This window comes from Trachinotus anak, unplaced genomic scaffold (genome assembly GCF_046630095.1).
Source record: "Trachinotus anak isolate AG129_WGS33_773 ecotype Australia unplaced genomic scaffold, CSIRO_AGI_Tana_v1 ptg000003l, whole genome shotgun sequence".
NCBI classification, from domain to species: domain Eukaryota; kingdom Metazoa; phylum Chordata; class Actinopteri; order Carangiformes; family Carangidae; genus Trachinotus; species Trachinotus anak.
The window spans coordinates 2,109,182-2,128,071 of NW_027273854.1; the positions used below are offsets into that span (position 1 = coordinate 2,109,182).

At 40.1% G+C, this 18,890-nt stretch overlaps 1 protein-coding gene and 1 long non-coding RNA gene across 4 annotated transcripts in view; one reads left to right on the top strand and one right to left on the bottom strand.

Moving 5' to 3' along the window:
• Window positions 1–13,343, top strand: part of grin2ca (glutamate receptor, ionotropic, N-methyl D-aspartate 2Ca) — a 64,407-nt gene extending 51,064 nt beyond the window's left edge. Inside the window, exons 7-13 of the mRNA XM_071465109.1 lie at window positions 2,242–2,395; window positions 2,685–2,810; window positions 4,202–4,431; window positions 7,420–7,580; window positions 7,700–7,887; window positions 9,353–9,585; window positions 11,036–13,343. Coding sequence (XP_071321210.1) covers window positions 2,242–2,395; window positions 2,685–2,810; window positions 4,202–4,431; window positions 7,420–7,580; window positions 7,700–7,887; window positions 9,353–9,585; window positions 11,036–12,658 — 2,715 coding nt within the window. The 3' untranslated portion in view covers window positions 12,659–13,343. The remainder of the gene's footprint in view (window positions 1–2,241; window positions 2,396–2,684; window positions 2,811–4,201; window positions 4,432–7,419; window positions 7,581–7,699; window positions 7,888–9,352; window positions 9,586–11,035) is intronic.
• Window positions 15–16,930, bottom strand: LOC139610890 (uncharacterized). Of its 3 annotated transcripts, none has more exons than XR_011686195.1 (4): window positions 16,795–16,930; window positions 15,547–15,709; window positions 1,443–1,545; window positions 15–776 (listed from the first exon to the last, which is right to left on the bottom strand). It is a non-coding gene; the product is annotated as an uncharacterized lncRNA (long non-coding RNA). The 3 variants fall into 3 exon arrangements; XR_011686207.1 differs by lacking the exon at window positions 16,795–16,930 and adding an exon at window positions 16,569–16,788; XR_011686201.1 differs by lacking the exon at window positions 16,795–16,930 and adding an exon at window positions 15,835–16,105.
• Between the last annotated feature and the right edge of the window lie 1,960 nt (window positions 16,931–18,890).

An 18,890-nucleotide genomic window follows, 5' to 3' on the forward strand; every position in this document is an offset into this window, starting at 1 on the left:
TTATGAATGATGTCACTTCTCTGTCAGCTTATTCTCATCATTGCCGTCAACAGTCCAGAGTAAAATATTCACTGCCAGGATGCAAAACCAAGATAAAGTGTCTTGGTAAGGTATTGGAACTGATCCTCAAAGTGTCTGCTCTTACTGTCATCCTGTTTCTGCACACATTTTACTGATTTTTCCTTTAGTTTGTAACCCATCGGTGTGTGCACTATTCCAGGGGAGAAAATCAGACGATACAATGATAGGTGTGGTAAGACAGCCCTGTAATCAGCAATACAAGCCTTGAGGTTATTTGAAATTTTAGATTTAGTTCTTTACAGCTATTTCAGTATCCTTGCATGTGAAAAGCTGAATATGTTTAACTGACTGCACACAGAAACCTTCATGATTAGCAAACCAAGTAAAACATTCCTTAAAATGAACTAATGCCAGTTCTGAGTTTTTGAAGGATGTTTAATATTTAATGCTGCCCTTTCATAAAGTTGGGGTTTTGCCTTTTTAAACTGGAATGGTAAAAATCTAGATGATATCATGAATTCTGGGTCAAACTATAAAAAAGCTGGATCCTATGTTTTCTGTATTGCAGCTCCACAGCATCATTCCTTAGATCCTCCCTGCCTGATCAACATCCACAGCTTTTAAACTCCTAACATAGTTTAGCCAGGTTATGTAATGTCATTTATTTAGGATGTAAAAATAGAAGACTTTGTTTGGCATGTGTGTTAATCCTTGGTCAATGGGATGTTTTCTCCACTGCTCTGACTATAATCCTCCTGTTAAGAAAAAAAGGCCCAATTTGTCAAAATTTGACTTGAATGAGGAGCAGAAAGGGAATATTTTTGTAACAGACAACATTTAGACATGAAGCAAAAACACACCAGTTTAAAGTTGAAACATATTTACTCACAAAACCTAAAATATTCAGGACATATACCGTAAGATCGGTTAATGTTGCCATTGCTGCCATGAATATGAAACGCAATGCATGTAATTTTATGTGCATGTGTGTATAAACCACTGACCCACTGTAGTATTAAAGGTCCCATATAGTATAAAGGTAGATTTCCATGTGTTTTTGAATATAAAGCAGGTCCAGGTTCTATATTCAGCAACAAAGCCTCAGTCCACAGAGAAATGCACACAGCCTCAGTAACTCAGACAGCCAATCAGAAGAGAGTCTCAGAGACCAACAAAACTGTTCTTGCTAAAGTTCCAGACAGAAGGGTGAGAAAGGAGATGTAGAATTATATTGAGATGGGTTTTGGGGTCGTTAAAACCAAAACAAATGAAAACCTCAAACAAAACACAGGAAAATGTGGGACCTTTAATTTTAATTTAATAAACCTCAGACAAGAGTGTTTTTGCTTCAAGTAAAAAAAATTATGATAAAAAGGAAAAAGCAATTTGAAGTCAAGATTAATGAGCACATGAATAGTTACCGAGGTCACTGTGGTGGGTTCAGCAGAAACTGCTGTACAAAAAGGAGGAGTAGGTGCCCTTGTGAATAATCTCCACTGTCAGGTTGCTCTGGCCAGCACTCCTCTAAAGGAGTTGGAGAATACAACATTAGCTGGCCCTTTTTTCAGAAACAGGAATGCTATTGTGCTCAATGAGGCATCAACCTCCATAGGAGAAATAATAGCTTGCATGAGGCGGAGTGTCTGGATTGTAAATCAACCAGCTCTCCATCAGCATGATTAACAGTGTTGTGGTAGGACAGAAAAGACAGGAGAGGCTGTCACAGGGGGTTTGAACTGTAAAGGTGGGACAATGGGAGGTTCAAACATTAGCAAAAATAGCATCACTTCCCATTCAGCCAGACCATCAGTGACCTTTAGCCTGATGCGATTAGTTACACTTCCTGCTTATAGTGTTTTGTCAGCGCAGGCCTTATGCAATAGGCATTATGCGATATACTACAATACCTTATAATGGATTAGAGGTGGATTACATGGTGAATCATGCTTTACAATGCAGTGGTAATAAAAAAAGCAAGATTACATTGGGAAAGCCTTTAGAGTTGTGTACATGAGGCTGTTCGGTGGGCGCTGGAGGAAGCAGACCTTATATCACCCTCAGGGCCAGAGGCCGAGTGTGTTGACTTCACTGATAAATGAGATTTATCTCAAAGGTCAGCACTGAACCTCCAGTATTACGCCGGACAGACAGGGATTTGCTTTCCATTCGTACTTTCATCTCAACCAAAAAATATCTCCATTTACTTTCCTCCCACCTCAGGTGTTCTACAAGCGGGCAGACATGGCCATCGGCTCTCTGACCATAAACGAAGAGCGCTCGGAGATTATTGACTTCTCAGTGCCGTTTGTGGAGACAGGGATCAGTGTGATGGTGGCCAGAAGTAACGGGACCGTCTCACCATCTGCCTTTCTAGGTGACAAACTCCTCTGTACTGGAAATGAATGAAAACAAAGGGCTATGGGTGTTTTTTTTGCATGTTATCTCATTTATTTTTGTGTTTTGTCTTCTGTATGCTGTTTGTTACTTTAATCAACATACAAATTTCTGATGTACTGTATTGTCTTCTGCATGATAATCATGATTTATTATTTTTTATTGATATGATTTGTAGGACAGTCTTTAGGTTGCCATCTTGAGTGTCTCAATCACCTTCAGTGTATTTCACCTGCCTGACTCTGGCCCTGTGTCCGCTGTCCCTGCAGAACCATACAGTCCGGCGGTGTGGGTGATGATGTTCGTCATGTGTCTGACTGTTGTGGCTATCACAGTCTTCGTCTTTGAATACTGCAGTCCAGTTGGGTACAACCGCAGTCTGGTTACGGCCAAAGGTGAGTCTCACCTCCCTCTCCAGTCCATCTACTGATCGTCCCTTCACCGGCACAACACCAGAGAGGAAGAGGCTGTTTGATGGAAAAGCGGAAGCTCTTTTTGTTGTTGATTTGGTTATATTTTAAGTGCAACTTGAAGCAGCAGGTACATAAGGTCAGAGCTGATTTGCTTTAGTTAGGTGTCCATAAGAAAGTACAGTGACCTCTAAATTTGGATCTACCATCTTTTGACAAGCCTGACCTGGGCATGTGATGTAAAACAAAACAAAATGAAAAGTGTAGCAGTATCACCTTGTCTTTTCTTTTCCATTTTAAATTAGCACTAAATGTGCAGCTTGATACATTAAAATCACGCACACAAAAGCAGCAAATTAAAACTTGAATGTGGTTAATACTGGTACCTTGAACTCCCACAAAGAGGCGTAATAAACAGTGAAGTCATAAAGGTCTCGAGGGCTTTTAGAGAACATGTGAAATCTAAGCCTATTTACGGTGACCACATATCGGATCAATGCTTGGAAAATTGAGATACTGCAGTTTCAATCTGGAGCCATGTGGTCTATAAAGTCTCTTATAATGGATGAAGAAAGGCCAAGGGGGCTACGCTCATGGCTTGGCTTCTGATCTTTGTTAGACGCCTTTGTTCTCATTGCATAACATCATGAGTTATCGTCCTGACTACAAAGATACCTGCTTCACTGTAACTACGTGCTTTTATTGTCTTCCACAATTCCACAGTTTTTGGAACAACTCCTCCTCCAAACTGAACAACCATATGGGTTGTTTTTCATTACAATAATAAACATGTGGACTGGACCGACAGCAGCGTACCTACCTCCGTTGCCATGGTTACTATAACTATGGTCTAGGCTTGGTTAGGTTTAGGCACTAAAATTATTCGGTAAGGTTTAGGAAAAGATGGTGACTTGGGTTAAAATAAGTACCTCTTTAGATGATCTTTGTTGCCATGGTTACAATAATAACAACAAACGGTCATGGATAATAGAAACAACATAAACTGTCACATGGGAATCGAACACCGCTCTCCTGGGTCATATTCATCCATCCACCCCAACCTCCTCCTGACATGGACTTTGACGCTCTATAAACTACGTCACCGCACTTTTCCCTTTGCTCCTGTCGTCATTACTACGACTGATAGATGTCGCCTAGCAACAAAACCTAACTATGAGTCATAATAACTTGCTGCACAGACGACGTCCTATGAACTCCATTTTACAGTCTCTTTTGGAAACACAACTGATTATTCTTGAAGGCAATAACAACCTACTTGTAATTCAGGTTGCATAGTCTCTGTGCAGGGGTGAGTGTATTTCCTCCAGCATCGTCCACCATGCACAGACTGTCACTTTTAACTTCATCCTCCCTAGATCCCGGAGGTCCCACCTTCACTATTGGGAAGTCGGTGTGGCTGTTATGGGGAATTGTCTTCAACAACTCTGTCCCCATCGAAAATCCAAAGGGCACCACCAGTAAGATCATGGTCCTGGTCTGGGCTTTCTTCGCTGTCATCTTCCTGGCTTCCTACACAGCCAACCTGGCAGCCTTCATGATCCAGGAACAATACATCGACACTGTCTCTGGACTGAGTGACAAAAAGGTACAGAGCTCTGTGATTGTCATTGACAGTCCTGTGTGTGTGTCATCGGGCGTGTTGCTGTGTTTGATGTACAGCTTAGCAAAAACAAAGTGCTCTATTTCAGGTGTGTAAACAGTGTGTGGCAGAGGTATGAAAGGCAAATATCCAGAAGTGGCAATGTCATGGCAGTGACTTTTCACTTTCCCCACAAAATATAACAGAGTTCATGGAGTGCGTGGTGAAATTGAATTATATCCCCAAACTCTTTAAATGGGGATGTGTGGGAAAAGCCTGTGAAATGTAATACACAAGTGGATTTTCTGGGCAGACAGTGTTTATAGTTTCTGGTATTATCTTATGCATATTTGTCTGGCCTGTGTTTTATACGAGTGTTGACAAGGAAATCCATGTTAAACCGTCAGCACAAGAAATGATTTGTAGACTCTTTGCTCACAGGCAACTGAAGGGATTAAGGAGGCATTTGAGGAAAAGACCAAGCTGTCCACTGCTCATTATGATTCTGGCAAAGTCATTTACAATTCCTTTCTCATTATACGTTAACTCTGCTATGCAGAGAAAGAAACAGAGCCATTTTGACAGCCAGCCCATAGATTATTGAACAGCATTCTGCATGGCAGCATGGGGGGAATGAGGGGTTGGACTGCTGTTTGTCCAGCTGTGCTGAACCCCTCAGGTTAAGTAAATGTAAATGAGGTACAAGATGAAGCCACGGAAAGTGACCTTGTATCAGAGGAGACAGTGATGGCGACTGCGCTGTGTTAAAGCGGATGATTACCTCATCCCTACAGAACAGACACTTATCAAGAAAGTCCTTGTGATGGGTAACACATCATTTTAACTCTGACATCGCCCAACCTCCTTCAATCAACCGTTTCTGTCTGACACACTGTATCAGTAAGAGATATGAAGAAAATGTTTTAGTGACATGCTGTCAAAATAAAGCTAGTTAGCTTAAGCTGAGCAGGCTGTATGGAGATGGGCAGACTGTCCTCATCAGAAAAACAACAGTATAAGCCATGTGGTCAAACTCTTTAAGAGACTGATGTTTACATTTTCCTTACAAGAGATCTCTCCCCTCTCAGACACCAAGGTTAAAACAGCAGGATGCCTTTGTAGAACTGCAAAACCTTTTAGAGGAAAGGCTGTGGCAGATGTTTGGCCATTCAAAGCATCGACACCCCAGATTTGCATCATTTTCTTCCTTCAAGCGACATTTCTTTTAACCACGACCACAATATATTAGTAAACCTAAACAAATAGTTTGAATTGCCTAAATAAAATTAAAAAAATAAAATATCATTGTATAATTTTTTGTTATTTGGCTGAAACCTAAGCATTTTTACTTTTGATACTATTAAAAGAAAAAGCAGCACAGGTTGTTGTCTCTCACAGAAACAAATCTGCTCACTGATGCAGAAAGCAATATGTCCTTATACTGTGCACCACAACACTGGTAAAACAAGGCTTAAAGTGAATGGATCTGAACTGCAGTTTTCTCATTCACATAGGTATGTGACAACGTAACAGCATTTGGCTACTCACAAAATTTCTCTTCAGTCAGACACCTGTAGACAAGGCCACTATCCAGCTGACTGAGTTACTGTAGTGAGTCAATTCCTTTGTCACTCTCATTGCTCTCTTTGAACCATTTTCTCTGACAATTCACATTTTTCAGACTTCAGTCTTTAAGCGCTTATCATCTGTGACAGCTGTGATTCTTTGGTGTTTGACAGATTTTCTCCCTGATTCCTTTCTGCCGTATAAAAATGCCAGGAGAGGCTGTAAAGTTGTTTTCAGTCAACGTGAATTTATTTCATCTTGAGCAGCAAAACACATTAAACCTCTGACTTTTATTGTAAATCATTGCCTTTGAAATTGGATATGGCTGGAAAAACAACCACAATCGTTAACATTTTCAGTTCAGTTGAACTCTTTATAAAGTTTATTGATTTTTTTTAAATATTGATGAACACTATGTTCATCAATATTTGTATATCTATAACATATAATATATATGTTATATGTTTCTATCTGCTTCGGAGGCTGAGAAATAAAAGGTTTTAGTCACAGCATTGCATCAGGATGAAACTGGGCTAATGAAACACTTTTCATGCTGACATTCAGGCTACAAACAACCCTTAACATACTATAAAACCCACAACACTCAGCATTCATTCCGCTTAGGGCGCTCGCCTAACTCTTATGTCTCTTTTGTTATTCTGTGTTTCTAGTACTTTGCAGAATTGTTCCTTTTTAGTTCTTGGCTGTATGAGGTATTTCTTTACATGAACTCACTATTAACTTGACCTTGATAGATTGTTCAAGGTTTGATATCAGAATGCCTTCACTAATGTACTGTGAAAATATTTGCATAAGGTTAATGAAAAAGTACAATTTTGTCAACCGCATTTCCACCCTGTCCCACTTCCTGTCCTCACAGCTGATTAAATGCATATAATACTGCCAAAAGCAAAAAGGGATGAAATGAGAGGTTCATTTCTTACTGCAGACAAGAAAAGAATTAAGGAAATATGGATCTGGACACGGTGTCCTCGACACAGAGTTAATTTTTGATTGTCAGGTCTTTGAATTGTAGAGTTAGATGTGTAAATGAGCTAAAAAAAAAAAAAAGGGGGGGGGGGGGGGGCAGCAGGATAACTCACTAAAAGGCCCTTGGAAGTTGTGGCAGAAATCATAAAAACACTAAGGTGGTGAATGTCAATGTATTAGTAACTCAAAGCTTTTTATCTACCCGTACAGCCAGAGTGACACTTCTAATGACACAAAAGAATTCTGTAATGAAATCAGGGTGAGGACAGAATCTAATTTTTATTATACGCTCATGTGCCAGTGTCTCTACAATGGTAAGTATTTAGGGGTTTTTTTCTGTTTAAAAAAATTAGACAATTTCTATTCAAAGATATGCAACCAATCAATATCATAGATAATTTTTGTCTTCATCAATCCTTATTCTTCCTTTTCTGACAGTTTCAAAAGCCACAGGAGCAGTACCCTCCGTTCCGCTTTGGTACGGTCCCAAATGGCAGCACAGAGCGCAACATAAGGAGTAACTACCCCGAGATGCACTCCCACATGGTCAAATACAACCAGAAGGGAGTGGAGGATGCCCTCAACAGCCTCAAAACAGGGTAGGCATCTGCCAAGGCTCGTAAAAGACATATATATACAGAAGAACTGAGAGGCACAGCAGAGCCAAACAGTTATGTAATGGCCATTTGAGCAAGAATCCTTCTCTTTACACTTCCAGGAAACTGGATGCCTTTATTTATGATGCTGCTGTGCTGAATTACATGGCTGGCAAAGATGAGGGCTGCAAGCTGGTGACCATTGGCAGTGGTAAAGTGTTTGCTACCACTGGTTATGGCATCGCCCTGCAGAAGGATTCACGCTGGAAACGACCCATCGACCTGGCCCTGCTTCAGTTCCTGGCTGATGGTAATTTCTTCAATATATACACAGCAGATGCTGAATTTCAGAGAATATTACCAGTAATGCGACAATAATAACTGCATTTGCAGTTATTATGTTTTCCATAACCCTGAATGGGAATAATGGCATGATACAATAAATGCTGCTTTGTATTAAAATGAGGTATGAACATAAATGTTATTGTAGTAAAATGTATGAGAATTACTGTCAATAAAACCAAGCTTCAGGAGGTGATTTAAAATGTGATACTTATTCTGCTAACCTATGTGCCTCGGGCAAGTAATTTTGAAGCCTCTGGCAAAAGCCTGGTCACCTTTGGCAGGAATATGCAATAAATGGTAAGAGGGATAATACAGCACATTGCATAAGATCCCAAACTGAGAGATCATACTATGACCTCGTGATATTATTATTTCTTACTGGAGATTATCAGTGTGTGATTTAGACAGAAACTTGTGTCATTTTTGGTGACACAATGTGTGGAAAACACACAAAAAGCAAATAAGCTAAACAAAAAATTAAGACAATATTTGTTATTCACATGGGACTACTAATATCTCCAGTGATTTAATAACTTAGCAGACCATCAGTTGACATTAACCGTCATACTGTTACTGGCAAAGTCAAAATTATCTAACAGGTTTTATTGACTGAAGTTCCCTGAAAGCACCAGTTTCCAAATTGAGAGATCAGGACCCACACGATGGGTTATAAGTTTATTTTTTAGATTTTCTTTTATTTTTTTTAAGTTGATTTATTTATTGATTTATTTATTTATTAAGGGCGATGCAATTTAAGACTGTTTCATTATAAAGCAGAGAGTTTATAGCTATTGCTTATTTTGAACTCTTGTCCCTTGTTAGCTTTTTATATGTATAGTGTAATTAAAACAGTCAGTTTTCATTAGCATAAAACTACAACACACTTTTGTGTAAATCCATATTGAAATGCACTGATTTTGATGTACTGTCTGAGAAGAGACAACAACAGCAAAAACACAAAACAAAAACAAGAACAACAACTGATAATGTCATAGAATTAGCTAAAAATATGTACAGTCTAAAAAGAGAGAAGAAGCAGACAAGTAGTCAAACAAAAGCAATTAACAATACGATATAATACAGCTTTAGTTTGCTTTTAGCCAGCACTTTACCTTTGTTGTAAAGGAATTTAAATCTGGAGTTAATTTGATTTCAGCTGGTAATGTCTTCCAGAGTTGACAGAGTTATTAAATAAGAAGTTTTATTTACTTCTTCTTTCAGAAGAACAGCTGCATGTGACTTAAAATAATAAGTGATCAGGATGAATTTGGATTTTCTAAATCACAAACAAAGAATAACTGTACAACCTTGAAGAGTTGTGTCAGGTGTGCTGGTTATTTGAGAGAATGTCATTATCCCATGTAAATGCATTTATATTGCTGTTATGCAAATAAAGCTGAGGCCTGTAATTCTGTGCTCCTCACTCACAGGTGACACACAGAAGCTCCAGACTGTCTGGCTCACAGGCATCTGCCGTAATGAGAAGAAAGAGGTGATGAGCAGTAAGCTGGACATTGACAACATGGCAGGGGTCTTCTACATGCTCCTTGTAGCCATGGGCCTTAGCCTGCTGGTTTTTGCTTGGGAACATCTGCTGTACTGGAAACTACGACATTCAGTCCGCAAGTCAGAGCGCTTAGACTTCCTTCTAGCTATCAGCAGGGTAAGTAAACCTCACATATGAAAAACTACATTACTACAATATATGTTTTATTACATGCATGCAATAGTTAAATATGTGGTAGAAAACTCATGTTGTACTGCCCAGATTGCTGGTTATGCACAATAAATAATAAGTTTAAGTAATCTAAATTCAGTACATGCAAAAAAAAATAAATATAAATTTTGCAGACAGAAGTTGCAGAAAATGTAATAGTTATGTACATGATGGCCTTGCTGCATGCATGAATTTATAAAACCTGCTGTCTCCTTCAATACATAGCTTTAGGAAGATTATGCAGTGAGTCAAATTAGTATACAGCCAGAACAGCTGAAGGGCAGAAACAATAAAGAATGATAGTAGAATAAAATTAATTTACAGCAATAAAAAACTTGCTGAAATAATGTGTTAGTTGTGATTCCTGAGAAATTGAATTTAAATTACCCCATTAAAACACCTGCATCAGTAGGTCGACAGTCGTCAGAGGTGAGATTAAATATCCTAAACACAATCTGAAAGTAAAATAAAGCAGGTGGGATAAAACTGGAGAAACTAATATGGTAAGTGCATGATCAGCAACTAATTGTTGTGCTTCAGCTGTTTTTAAAATCCAGCTGTGTGCAAACAACATTTCAAACCTAGTAACACAAACAAAGAAACAACAAAGAATCTCTTTCGGCAATGACAGTATAATTGTTTTCACTTCATTTGTTCAGTAAGTTCATATAAATTCTGTAGAAATGGACCAAAATTAATCACAGTGACTATTGCAAAACATGCCTGAGGCTACGTCCACACTACTAAGTTTTCATTTCTAAACGAAAACAATCTCCGTCTAGACAACTGTTGCAGCTCTGTATCTGAAACAATTCCTGTTCATACTATCACACCTGAAAACGCATACATTAACGACAAGTCATGTACACTGGGCATACGCAAGCCGATGTAAACAAGAGACAGATTGTCTACTCTGCAGTTGATTAGTTGCAGAAAAAACCACGAACGAGGAACAGAAAAGACAGTTGTAGCATTAAAATGCAGAAATGAACTGAACAACACTGCTAGCAATGACAACAAGGTCAGTAACACTTGTAATTCATTATCCATGTTGCTTTCACCACTGGTAGTTGAGGCTGATAAGACCCCTTCAGGGAGCGAGCGTGAGTGTGTACATTATCGTTTCCAAAGGTCTCTATTTCTGCCTGCCCAGACTACAACACAGTAGTAGTAAAAACTGAGTTTTCAAACGAAAACAGGGCCAGAAGAGTTTCCAAAAGTCTCTGTTTTAGGAGTAGTGTAGAGGCCAAAACGTAGCAAAAGAGATGCGTCTTAAAACTAAATCATAGTGTGGACGTAGCCTGAAAGCCTGTGGGAGTTCAGTAGATCTTTGGGGTTCATTCTGGTATCTGATGAGACTTTAGGACTGTAATTTCACCTTTTCATGTCTCTGCAGGGCATCTACAGCTGCTTCAATGGAGTAGAGCACACTGACCACAATGGGAGCATACAGAGTCCAGACATCACTACCAACTATACACAAGCTAATATGCTAAAGATGCTAAAGACAGCCAAGGACATGGTGTCCTCAGCCAGAGTGGAGAACTCTCTAGACAATGCCACCAAAACAATAGAGAACTGGAGCAGGCGTGGGGGCGACAATGTGCGGGCTGGCCTGCCACCCAGAGTGACAACCACAGACATGACCCATGGCCGTCTACCCTACATCTCCAGCATCACTGACAACCACTCTCCATACCCTCAGAGGGCCCTCACACCATCGTTCCCAGTTCATTATGGTGACACCTCCACCCAGCCCCTCCTCGACAAGCCCCGCTTGGTGACCCGGCCCACACCACTCCGCTACACGCTGCCCTCCCGCAGCAGTCAGCATATCTTAGAGAGGACTCTGCCCATCTCCAGCCTCAGCAGCCCTCACATCGCCATGAGGGACCCCGCTCCCTCCGGTACACATACCCCCCACCACAGCAGCAGGCTGTATGTGGAGAACCAGGCCCGGCAGCCCACATCCCCTTTTGTTCCTTACAGGGAGTTTCAGGTGCCCGATATCTACGTGGAGCACAAAGGACCACTGAGAAGGAAGTTTAGCTACCCCCCTGACTGTGTGAGCCGGAGGAGGAGGTCACATAGTTATGTGTTCGATGCTGCAGACCCCAGAGTGAGAGGGGACTATGATGAACCTCGATCCTGCCTTGCTGAATTGAGGGCTAATCATCTCCTGAGCAACCATGCCCCTGATGCTGCGGCCATGGCGTGCACTGTGAGACACTACCCAGGCGGCAGCACCAGCTGCAACTCCTGTATGAAGTCTTACCTGGAGCCTGAGATGGATGATATACCACTCCTGGGGAAGGACAAACTCAATCGCCGCGCCTCATTTCTCAGAGCTACATGGGGCAACGATAGGATCCATCAGGTAGATGAAACAAAGCCCTCCACATCCACATCCCCCTCCACCCGCGTAGACATGCCTGACCTGTTTCCACGGGTGGTAGTGGCCAACCCAAAGCCCCATAAGCTATACGGCAGTCTGGGGCACAACCTGTCCTGCTATCCCTTGGCTGCTGAGCCTGCCTACTTGGACCCAGCACACATGGGCTCCTACCCCTACAAGCAAAAGCTCAAGTACTCTGAATCCACCCGGCTGCCCTCGTACAGGGAAGCCATCCTGCAGAATGCCGCTGCCCTGCGCCGCTCCTCCTCCACAGTGGTGCACAGACATTACTCCACCTACCTAAACTCATACACAGACTTACCAGTGTATGTGGGACCACTGGCCCAGGGACCATCCCAGTTGTATGACGGTTCAAAGGACATGTGCCACTTGTTTCCCTGTACAAGCCACTGCCCAGATAATGCAGCAATGCTGCCTCGTATGAGTGACAGGCAGGTGGTTTACCACAACAATATGTTTGGGGCCTACGAGGCCCCAGGAAAGAGGGAAGACCCACGCCCTGGGAGCAGAGAGCGGAGGCAGGTGTTGGTGGCGCGGAGAGTCAACAGTCCTTATGTGCCAAAGCCCTGGGGCAGGGTATCCAGCCTGGAGTCTGAGGTCTGAGCAAGCAACCTTACTGGACCTCCACCAGGTTCTCAGATTGAGCCCCTCTGAGAAGGGGTGTGTCTGAGGGTTATCCCCTCGGCCTCTGGTTAAAGCAAAAATTTAACTCTACACCAATAGTGTATTTGAGAGTGATGACTCTCAATTATCAGTGCAATAATATCTTAGGCAGCAAAATGTAAGGGGGAACACACTGACAAGCAAATCACTGCTGGGACTTTGTAAGCCAAACTTAAAATACTAAAAAAAGAAAAGGCAATGTTGAAAAGTATTTAATACATAAGAATTTAACCTGTCGATTGTTATTTAAAGGATTTTTAAATGCTGTGTTGCTATGTGAAAGAGTTCTGGGAGACAATATACTGTAGCCTCTCAATCTGATTACAACTTGAGACATTTCTTTTTGTCATTTTTTTCAAGCTCATTTCAGTACCCACCATTTCAATTGAGAGATAAATAATAAGATAATTTTGGATCAAGGCACTGACATATCTGAATTTTCTAAGTCCTCGACCTTGGGTGCAAAGTTGCTCTGAGGGTTTCTGCTCCATTGGTCATTAATGTAATTTACTGGGATTTTAAAAAGGGAAAACCATTAAGAAAAAAAAAGTATCACGTGTATTTCCATTGTTACACTACCCTTTAATAAAGAACAAGGTCTTCTCAAGGACCTTTTGGAATCATCTGTCATCTCGATCTGTATGTATAATATAATGTATGTGACTATCCACTTTTCACTTGTGCTATTTTGTACACACAGTCTGTTATTATAGACACAGAACAGATGATTATGTGAATACAGTTTATGTACAAAGTTGATACTGAATGTCCGGGTTCTGACCTTGGGCACTGTGCACTCCAACAAAGTGCCATCCAGCCATTATGAGACTGGGAACATCAACTGAGAGATAAAATTACAACTTGTAATTTTTTTACAATATAAAAACAGAATCAGACAAGAGGTTCTTATGAAATGTTAGCATGCTGCAGATGACCATTAGTACATGCATATGACCTTCAGATTGGCAGTGGGTGCAGATGTGTAGGTGTAGCAGCAGTGTAAACCATAAAACAAAAGCTTGGCAGTTTAGATGCAATATGATATAATGAACAGTGAAATTAAATGGTCAAAACAACACACTGATAGAGAAGGCATATGCGTTTCCAGTGAAGCAAATAGTTCACAAAATAATTCTGATTCATGAGACTTTGTCCATTGTTTCCATCCCCAAAGTGATGTACAAAAAAACCTCAACCAAAAAAAACAGCTACAGTGAGCTAAGAGGGAAAAAGAACAATGCATACACTGATAATACTCACACATCAGTCTTCATATTCCATCACAGCACAGAGCAATAACATGAAAGCATCATAATGCATGTGCCAAACAACAAGCAAAAGAAAGTAGTTCAGCCACCACAAGGAAATTAATTTACAATTAATAGCAAATAACATAAATATTGCACATACATGCCAGAAGCACAAGAGCTCAAACTGACAGCCAGCGGGTACCATATAATCAACCAGAGGCAGATCAGCAGAAAGCAACAAAATCCACCAGCAGCAGCATCTGCTGCCAAATTTCTCAGCATAGAAACAGCGAATGAACAGAGCGAAGACATAAATTCAGAATATGCATGGTAACACAAGCTGCAAAAGTGAAGCAGTGATTAATGAGTGACAGCTCACAGTCAACTTTTGGAAGAACCAAACAGTTCCAAGCTGCATGGACACAAACATTTGCTGCAGATTTCAAACCAATACAGCACAATTACCCTCAGTACTCACACACCCTGTGACGTATTTGATCATTGCAATAATAAACAGCATTAAACTGTCACAATACACACATCCAACCTCAGCCAGAAGAGAAATGGCTCACTCACAACAAAAAATTAAGTCATGCCACTGCAAATCTGTACATCTATAACAGCAGCACAAGAGGAGAGAGAAGCAACACAAGAGCAACAAAAAAAAACAGTGTCAGCAGCCAATAAGCACATAAACACTAACGGAACAGAGCCAAGATTGTGTCCCAGTTCCATATCACACAATAAAAGTAAACACTATATACCAATATTTGTAGTATACTGTCTTTTTAAAGGTAATATACAAGGAATCAACAAACTTTACAGTTTTGTGCAAACAGAAAAGGATCCAATATAGGTGCCATTTACTTTGAAATGCCACTGCTTTACTTCAAAGACTTAATAATTAGATTTTGTTTTCCTGGAGTTGTCAGACTGCTATCTGCAATTTATATATCTTTTTATATTCCTCTGGGATTATATTGCACTCTGGGACATCAATAAAATATTCAAAGATCAAGCATCATGTTCACTTGTTCAGAGCAAACACCATACTCCAAATTACCAGCAAGCATTATGGCATTGAGAGACGACTATAAATTAACACAGCACGTTAACACAACCAGCAGACACTTACCTTGCTGAGGTTAAGTGAAGTCATCAGTGACACAATATTATAGAAAACAACTCTGTGAATAAGATGCTTTGCAAGACAACACCAATGTTTAGCCAACATTCAATATTTACTCCCTGACGAGTTACATTGAGCCAAGGCCCTTAACGCTGATTACTCCAATATAAGTCTTCACTTATTAATCACTGCATAAATCAACAGCATGAAAGCATCACAATACATTTTTCCAAACAACAACCCAGAAAAAGACATGCTCACACTGCACATAGATCTAAAACAGCAACATGAGAGCAGATGTTAGCAGACGACAAAAGCAAAAACCTACAACACACAGTTGTGCAGCCAGCAGTGCAGAAAGCCATATTTCCAAGCACATAAACAGAACCTGAACAAAGTCAAGCAATAAACTCACAATATGCAAGTTAGCACAAGTTGCAGACACTTACCCTGCTGAAGTGAAACAGTGGCTGACAGTTAATTTTGGGGAGGTTCCAAGATGGACAGGAGACCATTTCCAGCTTGTTGTAGCTTGATGAGAGAAAAGGCCACAGTCACAGGCTGGCAGCAGCAGCTAACAGCTCCAGAACACCTGCATTACTCCACACAAAGCTGGTAATGACAAAACATAATGGGATTGTTGAGAGGCATGCTTCTTTATTAAAAGCAACACGAGCCACATGCTAACATACCAAAACAATGGGTGTTGCATCGACAGCTTAAAAAGACCACCTTACTTTTAGGGTGTGATTGATGTAACTGCCAAGTTGTAGGATGTAGGGTCGGGTGTGTGTGCAGCAGCAACTCCAGTATCTAGTTCACAGGCTTCCTACATTCTTTTTTCTGCTTTATTCAGTTAAACCAATATTTAAAAAGACACCTAATGCAAAGTGATAAATAATAATACAATATGTTTATTATGCCAACAGTTATATTTGTCCTTTTCTCCCAGTTTGTCAGGTGCATGTGTAATCTGTCATGAATGAGGTTCAAAAAGGTGTTTCAACATTTTTGTTTAAGTAGTCTTGTATAACCAGTCCTATATCCACAGTGGTTTGTCAGCCTTATTTTTATAGGTGTAACCAAACACCGTGGTACCATAGTATTTAAACCTGAAATTTGTTAAAAGACATCTGTGGCACTGTATAAAAAAGACCAATGTTTAGACCAGATATGGTCAGGTGAGGTCTTAGCGCTCTGCAGGCAGATCTGTGCACTAACAAAGTATAAAAAATATTAATAAAACCCAGTTGGGATGACAGCATGGATTACTTGATATTTATGTCACATTGTATCAGTACTTTCCATATGACAATAACTCCTAATTATATTATTCATCAATCAGTAAACACAACGTGGACCTAGATAAGCAGCAGAAAATGGGTGAAAGGATTAACCAATAAAAATAACTAATTAATTTAACGTCGACACAGACTGGGGATGAAATTAAAGTTAAGACTATTTTCGTTACCGGCTGGTTAACTAGCTACACACAGAGACGCTAACATGAAATAACTTCAGTCATGTCAGATGTGCTCAAAATGTTTTCTCCACACGAAGCTCCACCCGACAGAACAGCCACAGAAACCACTGCTGTGTAAAGCTGGAGCTCACTTCACATGTAAAGTGGAGGAAATGCGCTTCGCCAACGTCAACAAACTGAAGCGTTTTAGCGGAGCGAACGCGGAGCCACGCACCTGGCGAACAGGTAACATTCCACTGATGTCGCAGGGGCGTTTGGGGTCTCCCCATCGTGCCTGCAGGGGCAGCAGAGGACGCTCATACCATGGATGTATTTATCATACAAGCAATGCTACACATTATAAACAAAATTAACAAAAATACAGAAAGTAATGATGAGATTTAGAAATGATGAATAAAAAAGATCGCCTTTATTAGCCCCACAGTGGGGAAGTTCACAATAACTGCATATAACAGTAATGAATTTGTCAGATTTATGATAAACTTGCTCTCATGTCTTAAAATCTTGGCCCAACTTGTTTTAGGTCATATTGTGATCATTTGTATTCAGGGGTTTTATCAAATGACTTACATTATGTTCTATGTCAAGTAATTAACACACAGACAACCTCAGGCATGGTAGTTTTATTCTACTATAGGAAACTGTCAGGCTGCAACCGCCGATTATTTACATTATCAACACATCTAACAGTTCTGCAGTAATCACCTGACTGAGGCCTCAAAATGCCAGAAAACAGTGAAAATGCCCGTCCTCATTTTTCTGAAGCCTTAGGTAACATATTCAAATGTCTTTCATTGTCTCACCAACAGTCAAAAATACAAAGATGTTACGTTTATTTTCATTGGAAACCAGGAAACTAACAAATATTCACAGCTGAGAAGCTGGTACCATTGAATTTTTGCTGAAGAAATTACTTAAATGATAAACCAATTATCAAAATTGTTGCCATGTCAGCTCTTTAGCACTGGTTAGCTTCTGGGTGCCTGAGGGAAATAATGAAACTGCCAAGTATAATGGGGTCCAATAATAATTTTTTTCCCAAGGCCGCTTAGAAGGTTAATCCAGCCATGGTCTAACAGTATCACATACAGTCTGTTCCAGTGTGTTTCAGCTCTTCAGTGAGTGAAAATACTCTATTCAAACCCCCCAGACTCCATGTCTTTTTTATGGCTGCATCCTCCCCATCAAATGCAGTTTTATATACATTTCCCCACTTGTTTCAAACATGTTTGACTGCACAGCAAGTTTGCACTGATTTGCCTACCAGTGGGTCAGAAAGGTTAAAGACATAAACAGTAAACTTTTCACTTTTAAAACATCCAGAAATTTTGATTTGTTTTAAAAGGTTTTAAGAGTTTCCATTCTTCCTCCATGCTGTGATGCTGCAAAATCAAGCCCAGTCTTATTACTGCAATTATTACTGTACATTTGCAAATAACTATGTTTAAAGTAACTTCAACAATATGGACCCTATCATGGCTAATTGGATACTTATAAAGACCATAGATATCCAGGGAATATATTTCTATATTAGATTTCCTTTGTAACTTCCCATCCTATCTTTTGCAAGGAAAAACTGACTTATGATATAATTTGAAGGTCATGTTTTGAATAGCTCCATCTCAGTGTGGTGCACTCACCAACCAGAGCTTCTCACTGATATCACTGACGGATGAGCACTTTTCACTGAAGCTCTCAGTATCATATAGAAATGTGCCTCCTAATTGGACAAAGAGAGATTAATGCCACAAGCTCTTAATAAGTGTGAGAACTGACTCTCAGTTGAATAAACTAATTTCTGGTACCCTGAAGTAAATGAATATATGAACTCTTTCACTGTGCTCACTGACCAGACCAATCTTCATTAATTTCATACAGTAATTAATGACTAATTCTTTGATCTGTGTGCTTTGTAACGTGACAAATTCATCCCCTCTCACTCCTCTTTGAAATGTACTAATTCACAGAAGGTGAGCATACAAAGACAAGCCAGGCAAGACATTTCATTTCCCAATTTTAGCACATAAATACTCGACAAGATTATATCTCTGGGAAGTCTGGGAATCCTTTATGAATATGATTTTACCTGATTCACTCAGCATATTGAAATTATTAAAATCATCTAAAGTCAGAGGTACATCTGAGCTGCTGATGTGCATCTGTAGCCAGAGAAAAGTCCGCTGAAAGCCTTAGGCGTTCACTTTTGAAGGTTTTTAAAAAGATGGCTTCTAACATTTCATTAAAATTAACAATTTTGAAATTAGTGAAACTGGTTGAATTACTTTCATTCTTCTCATCAGCTGAGATGAA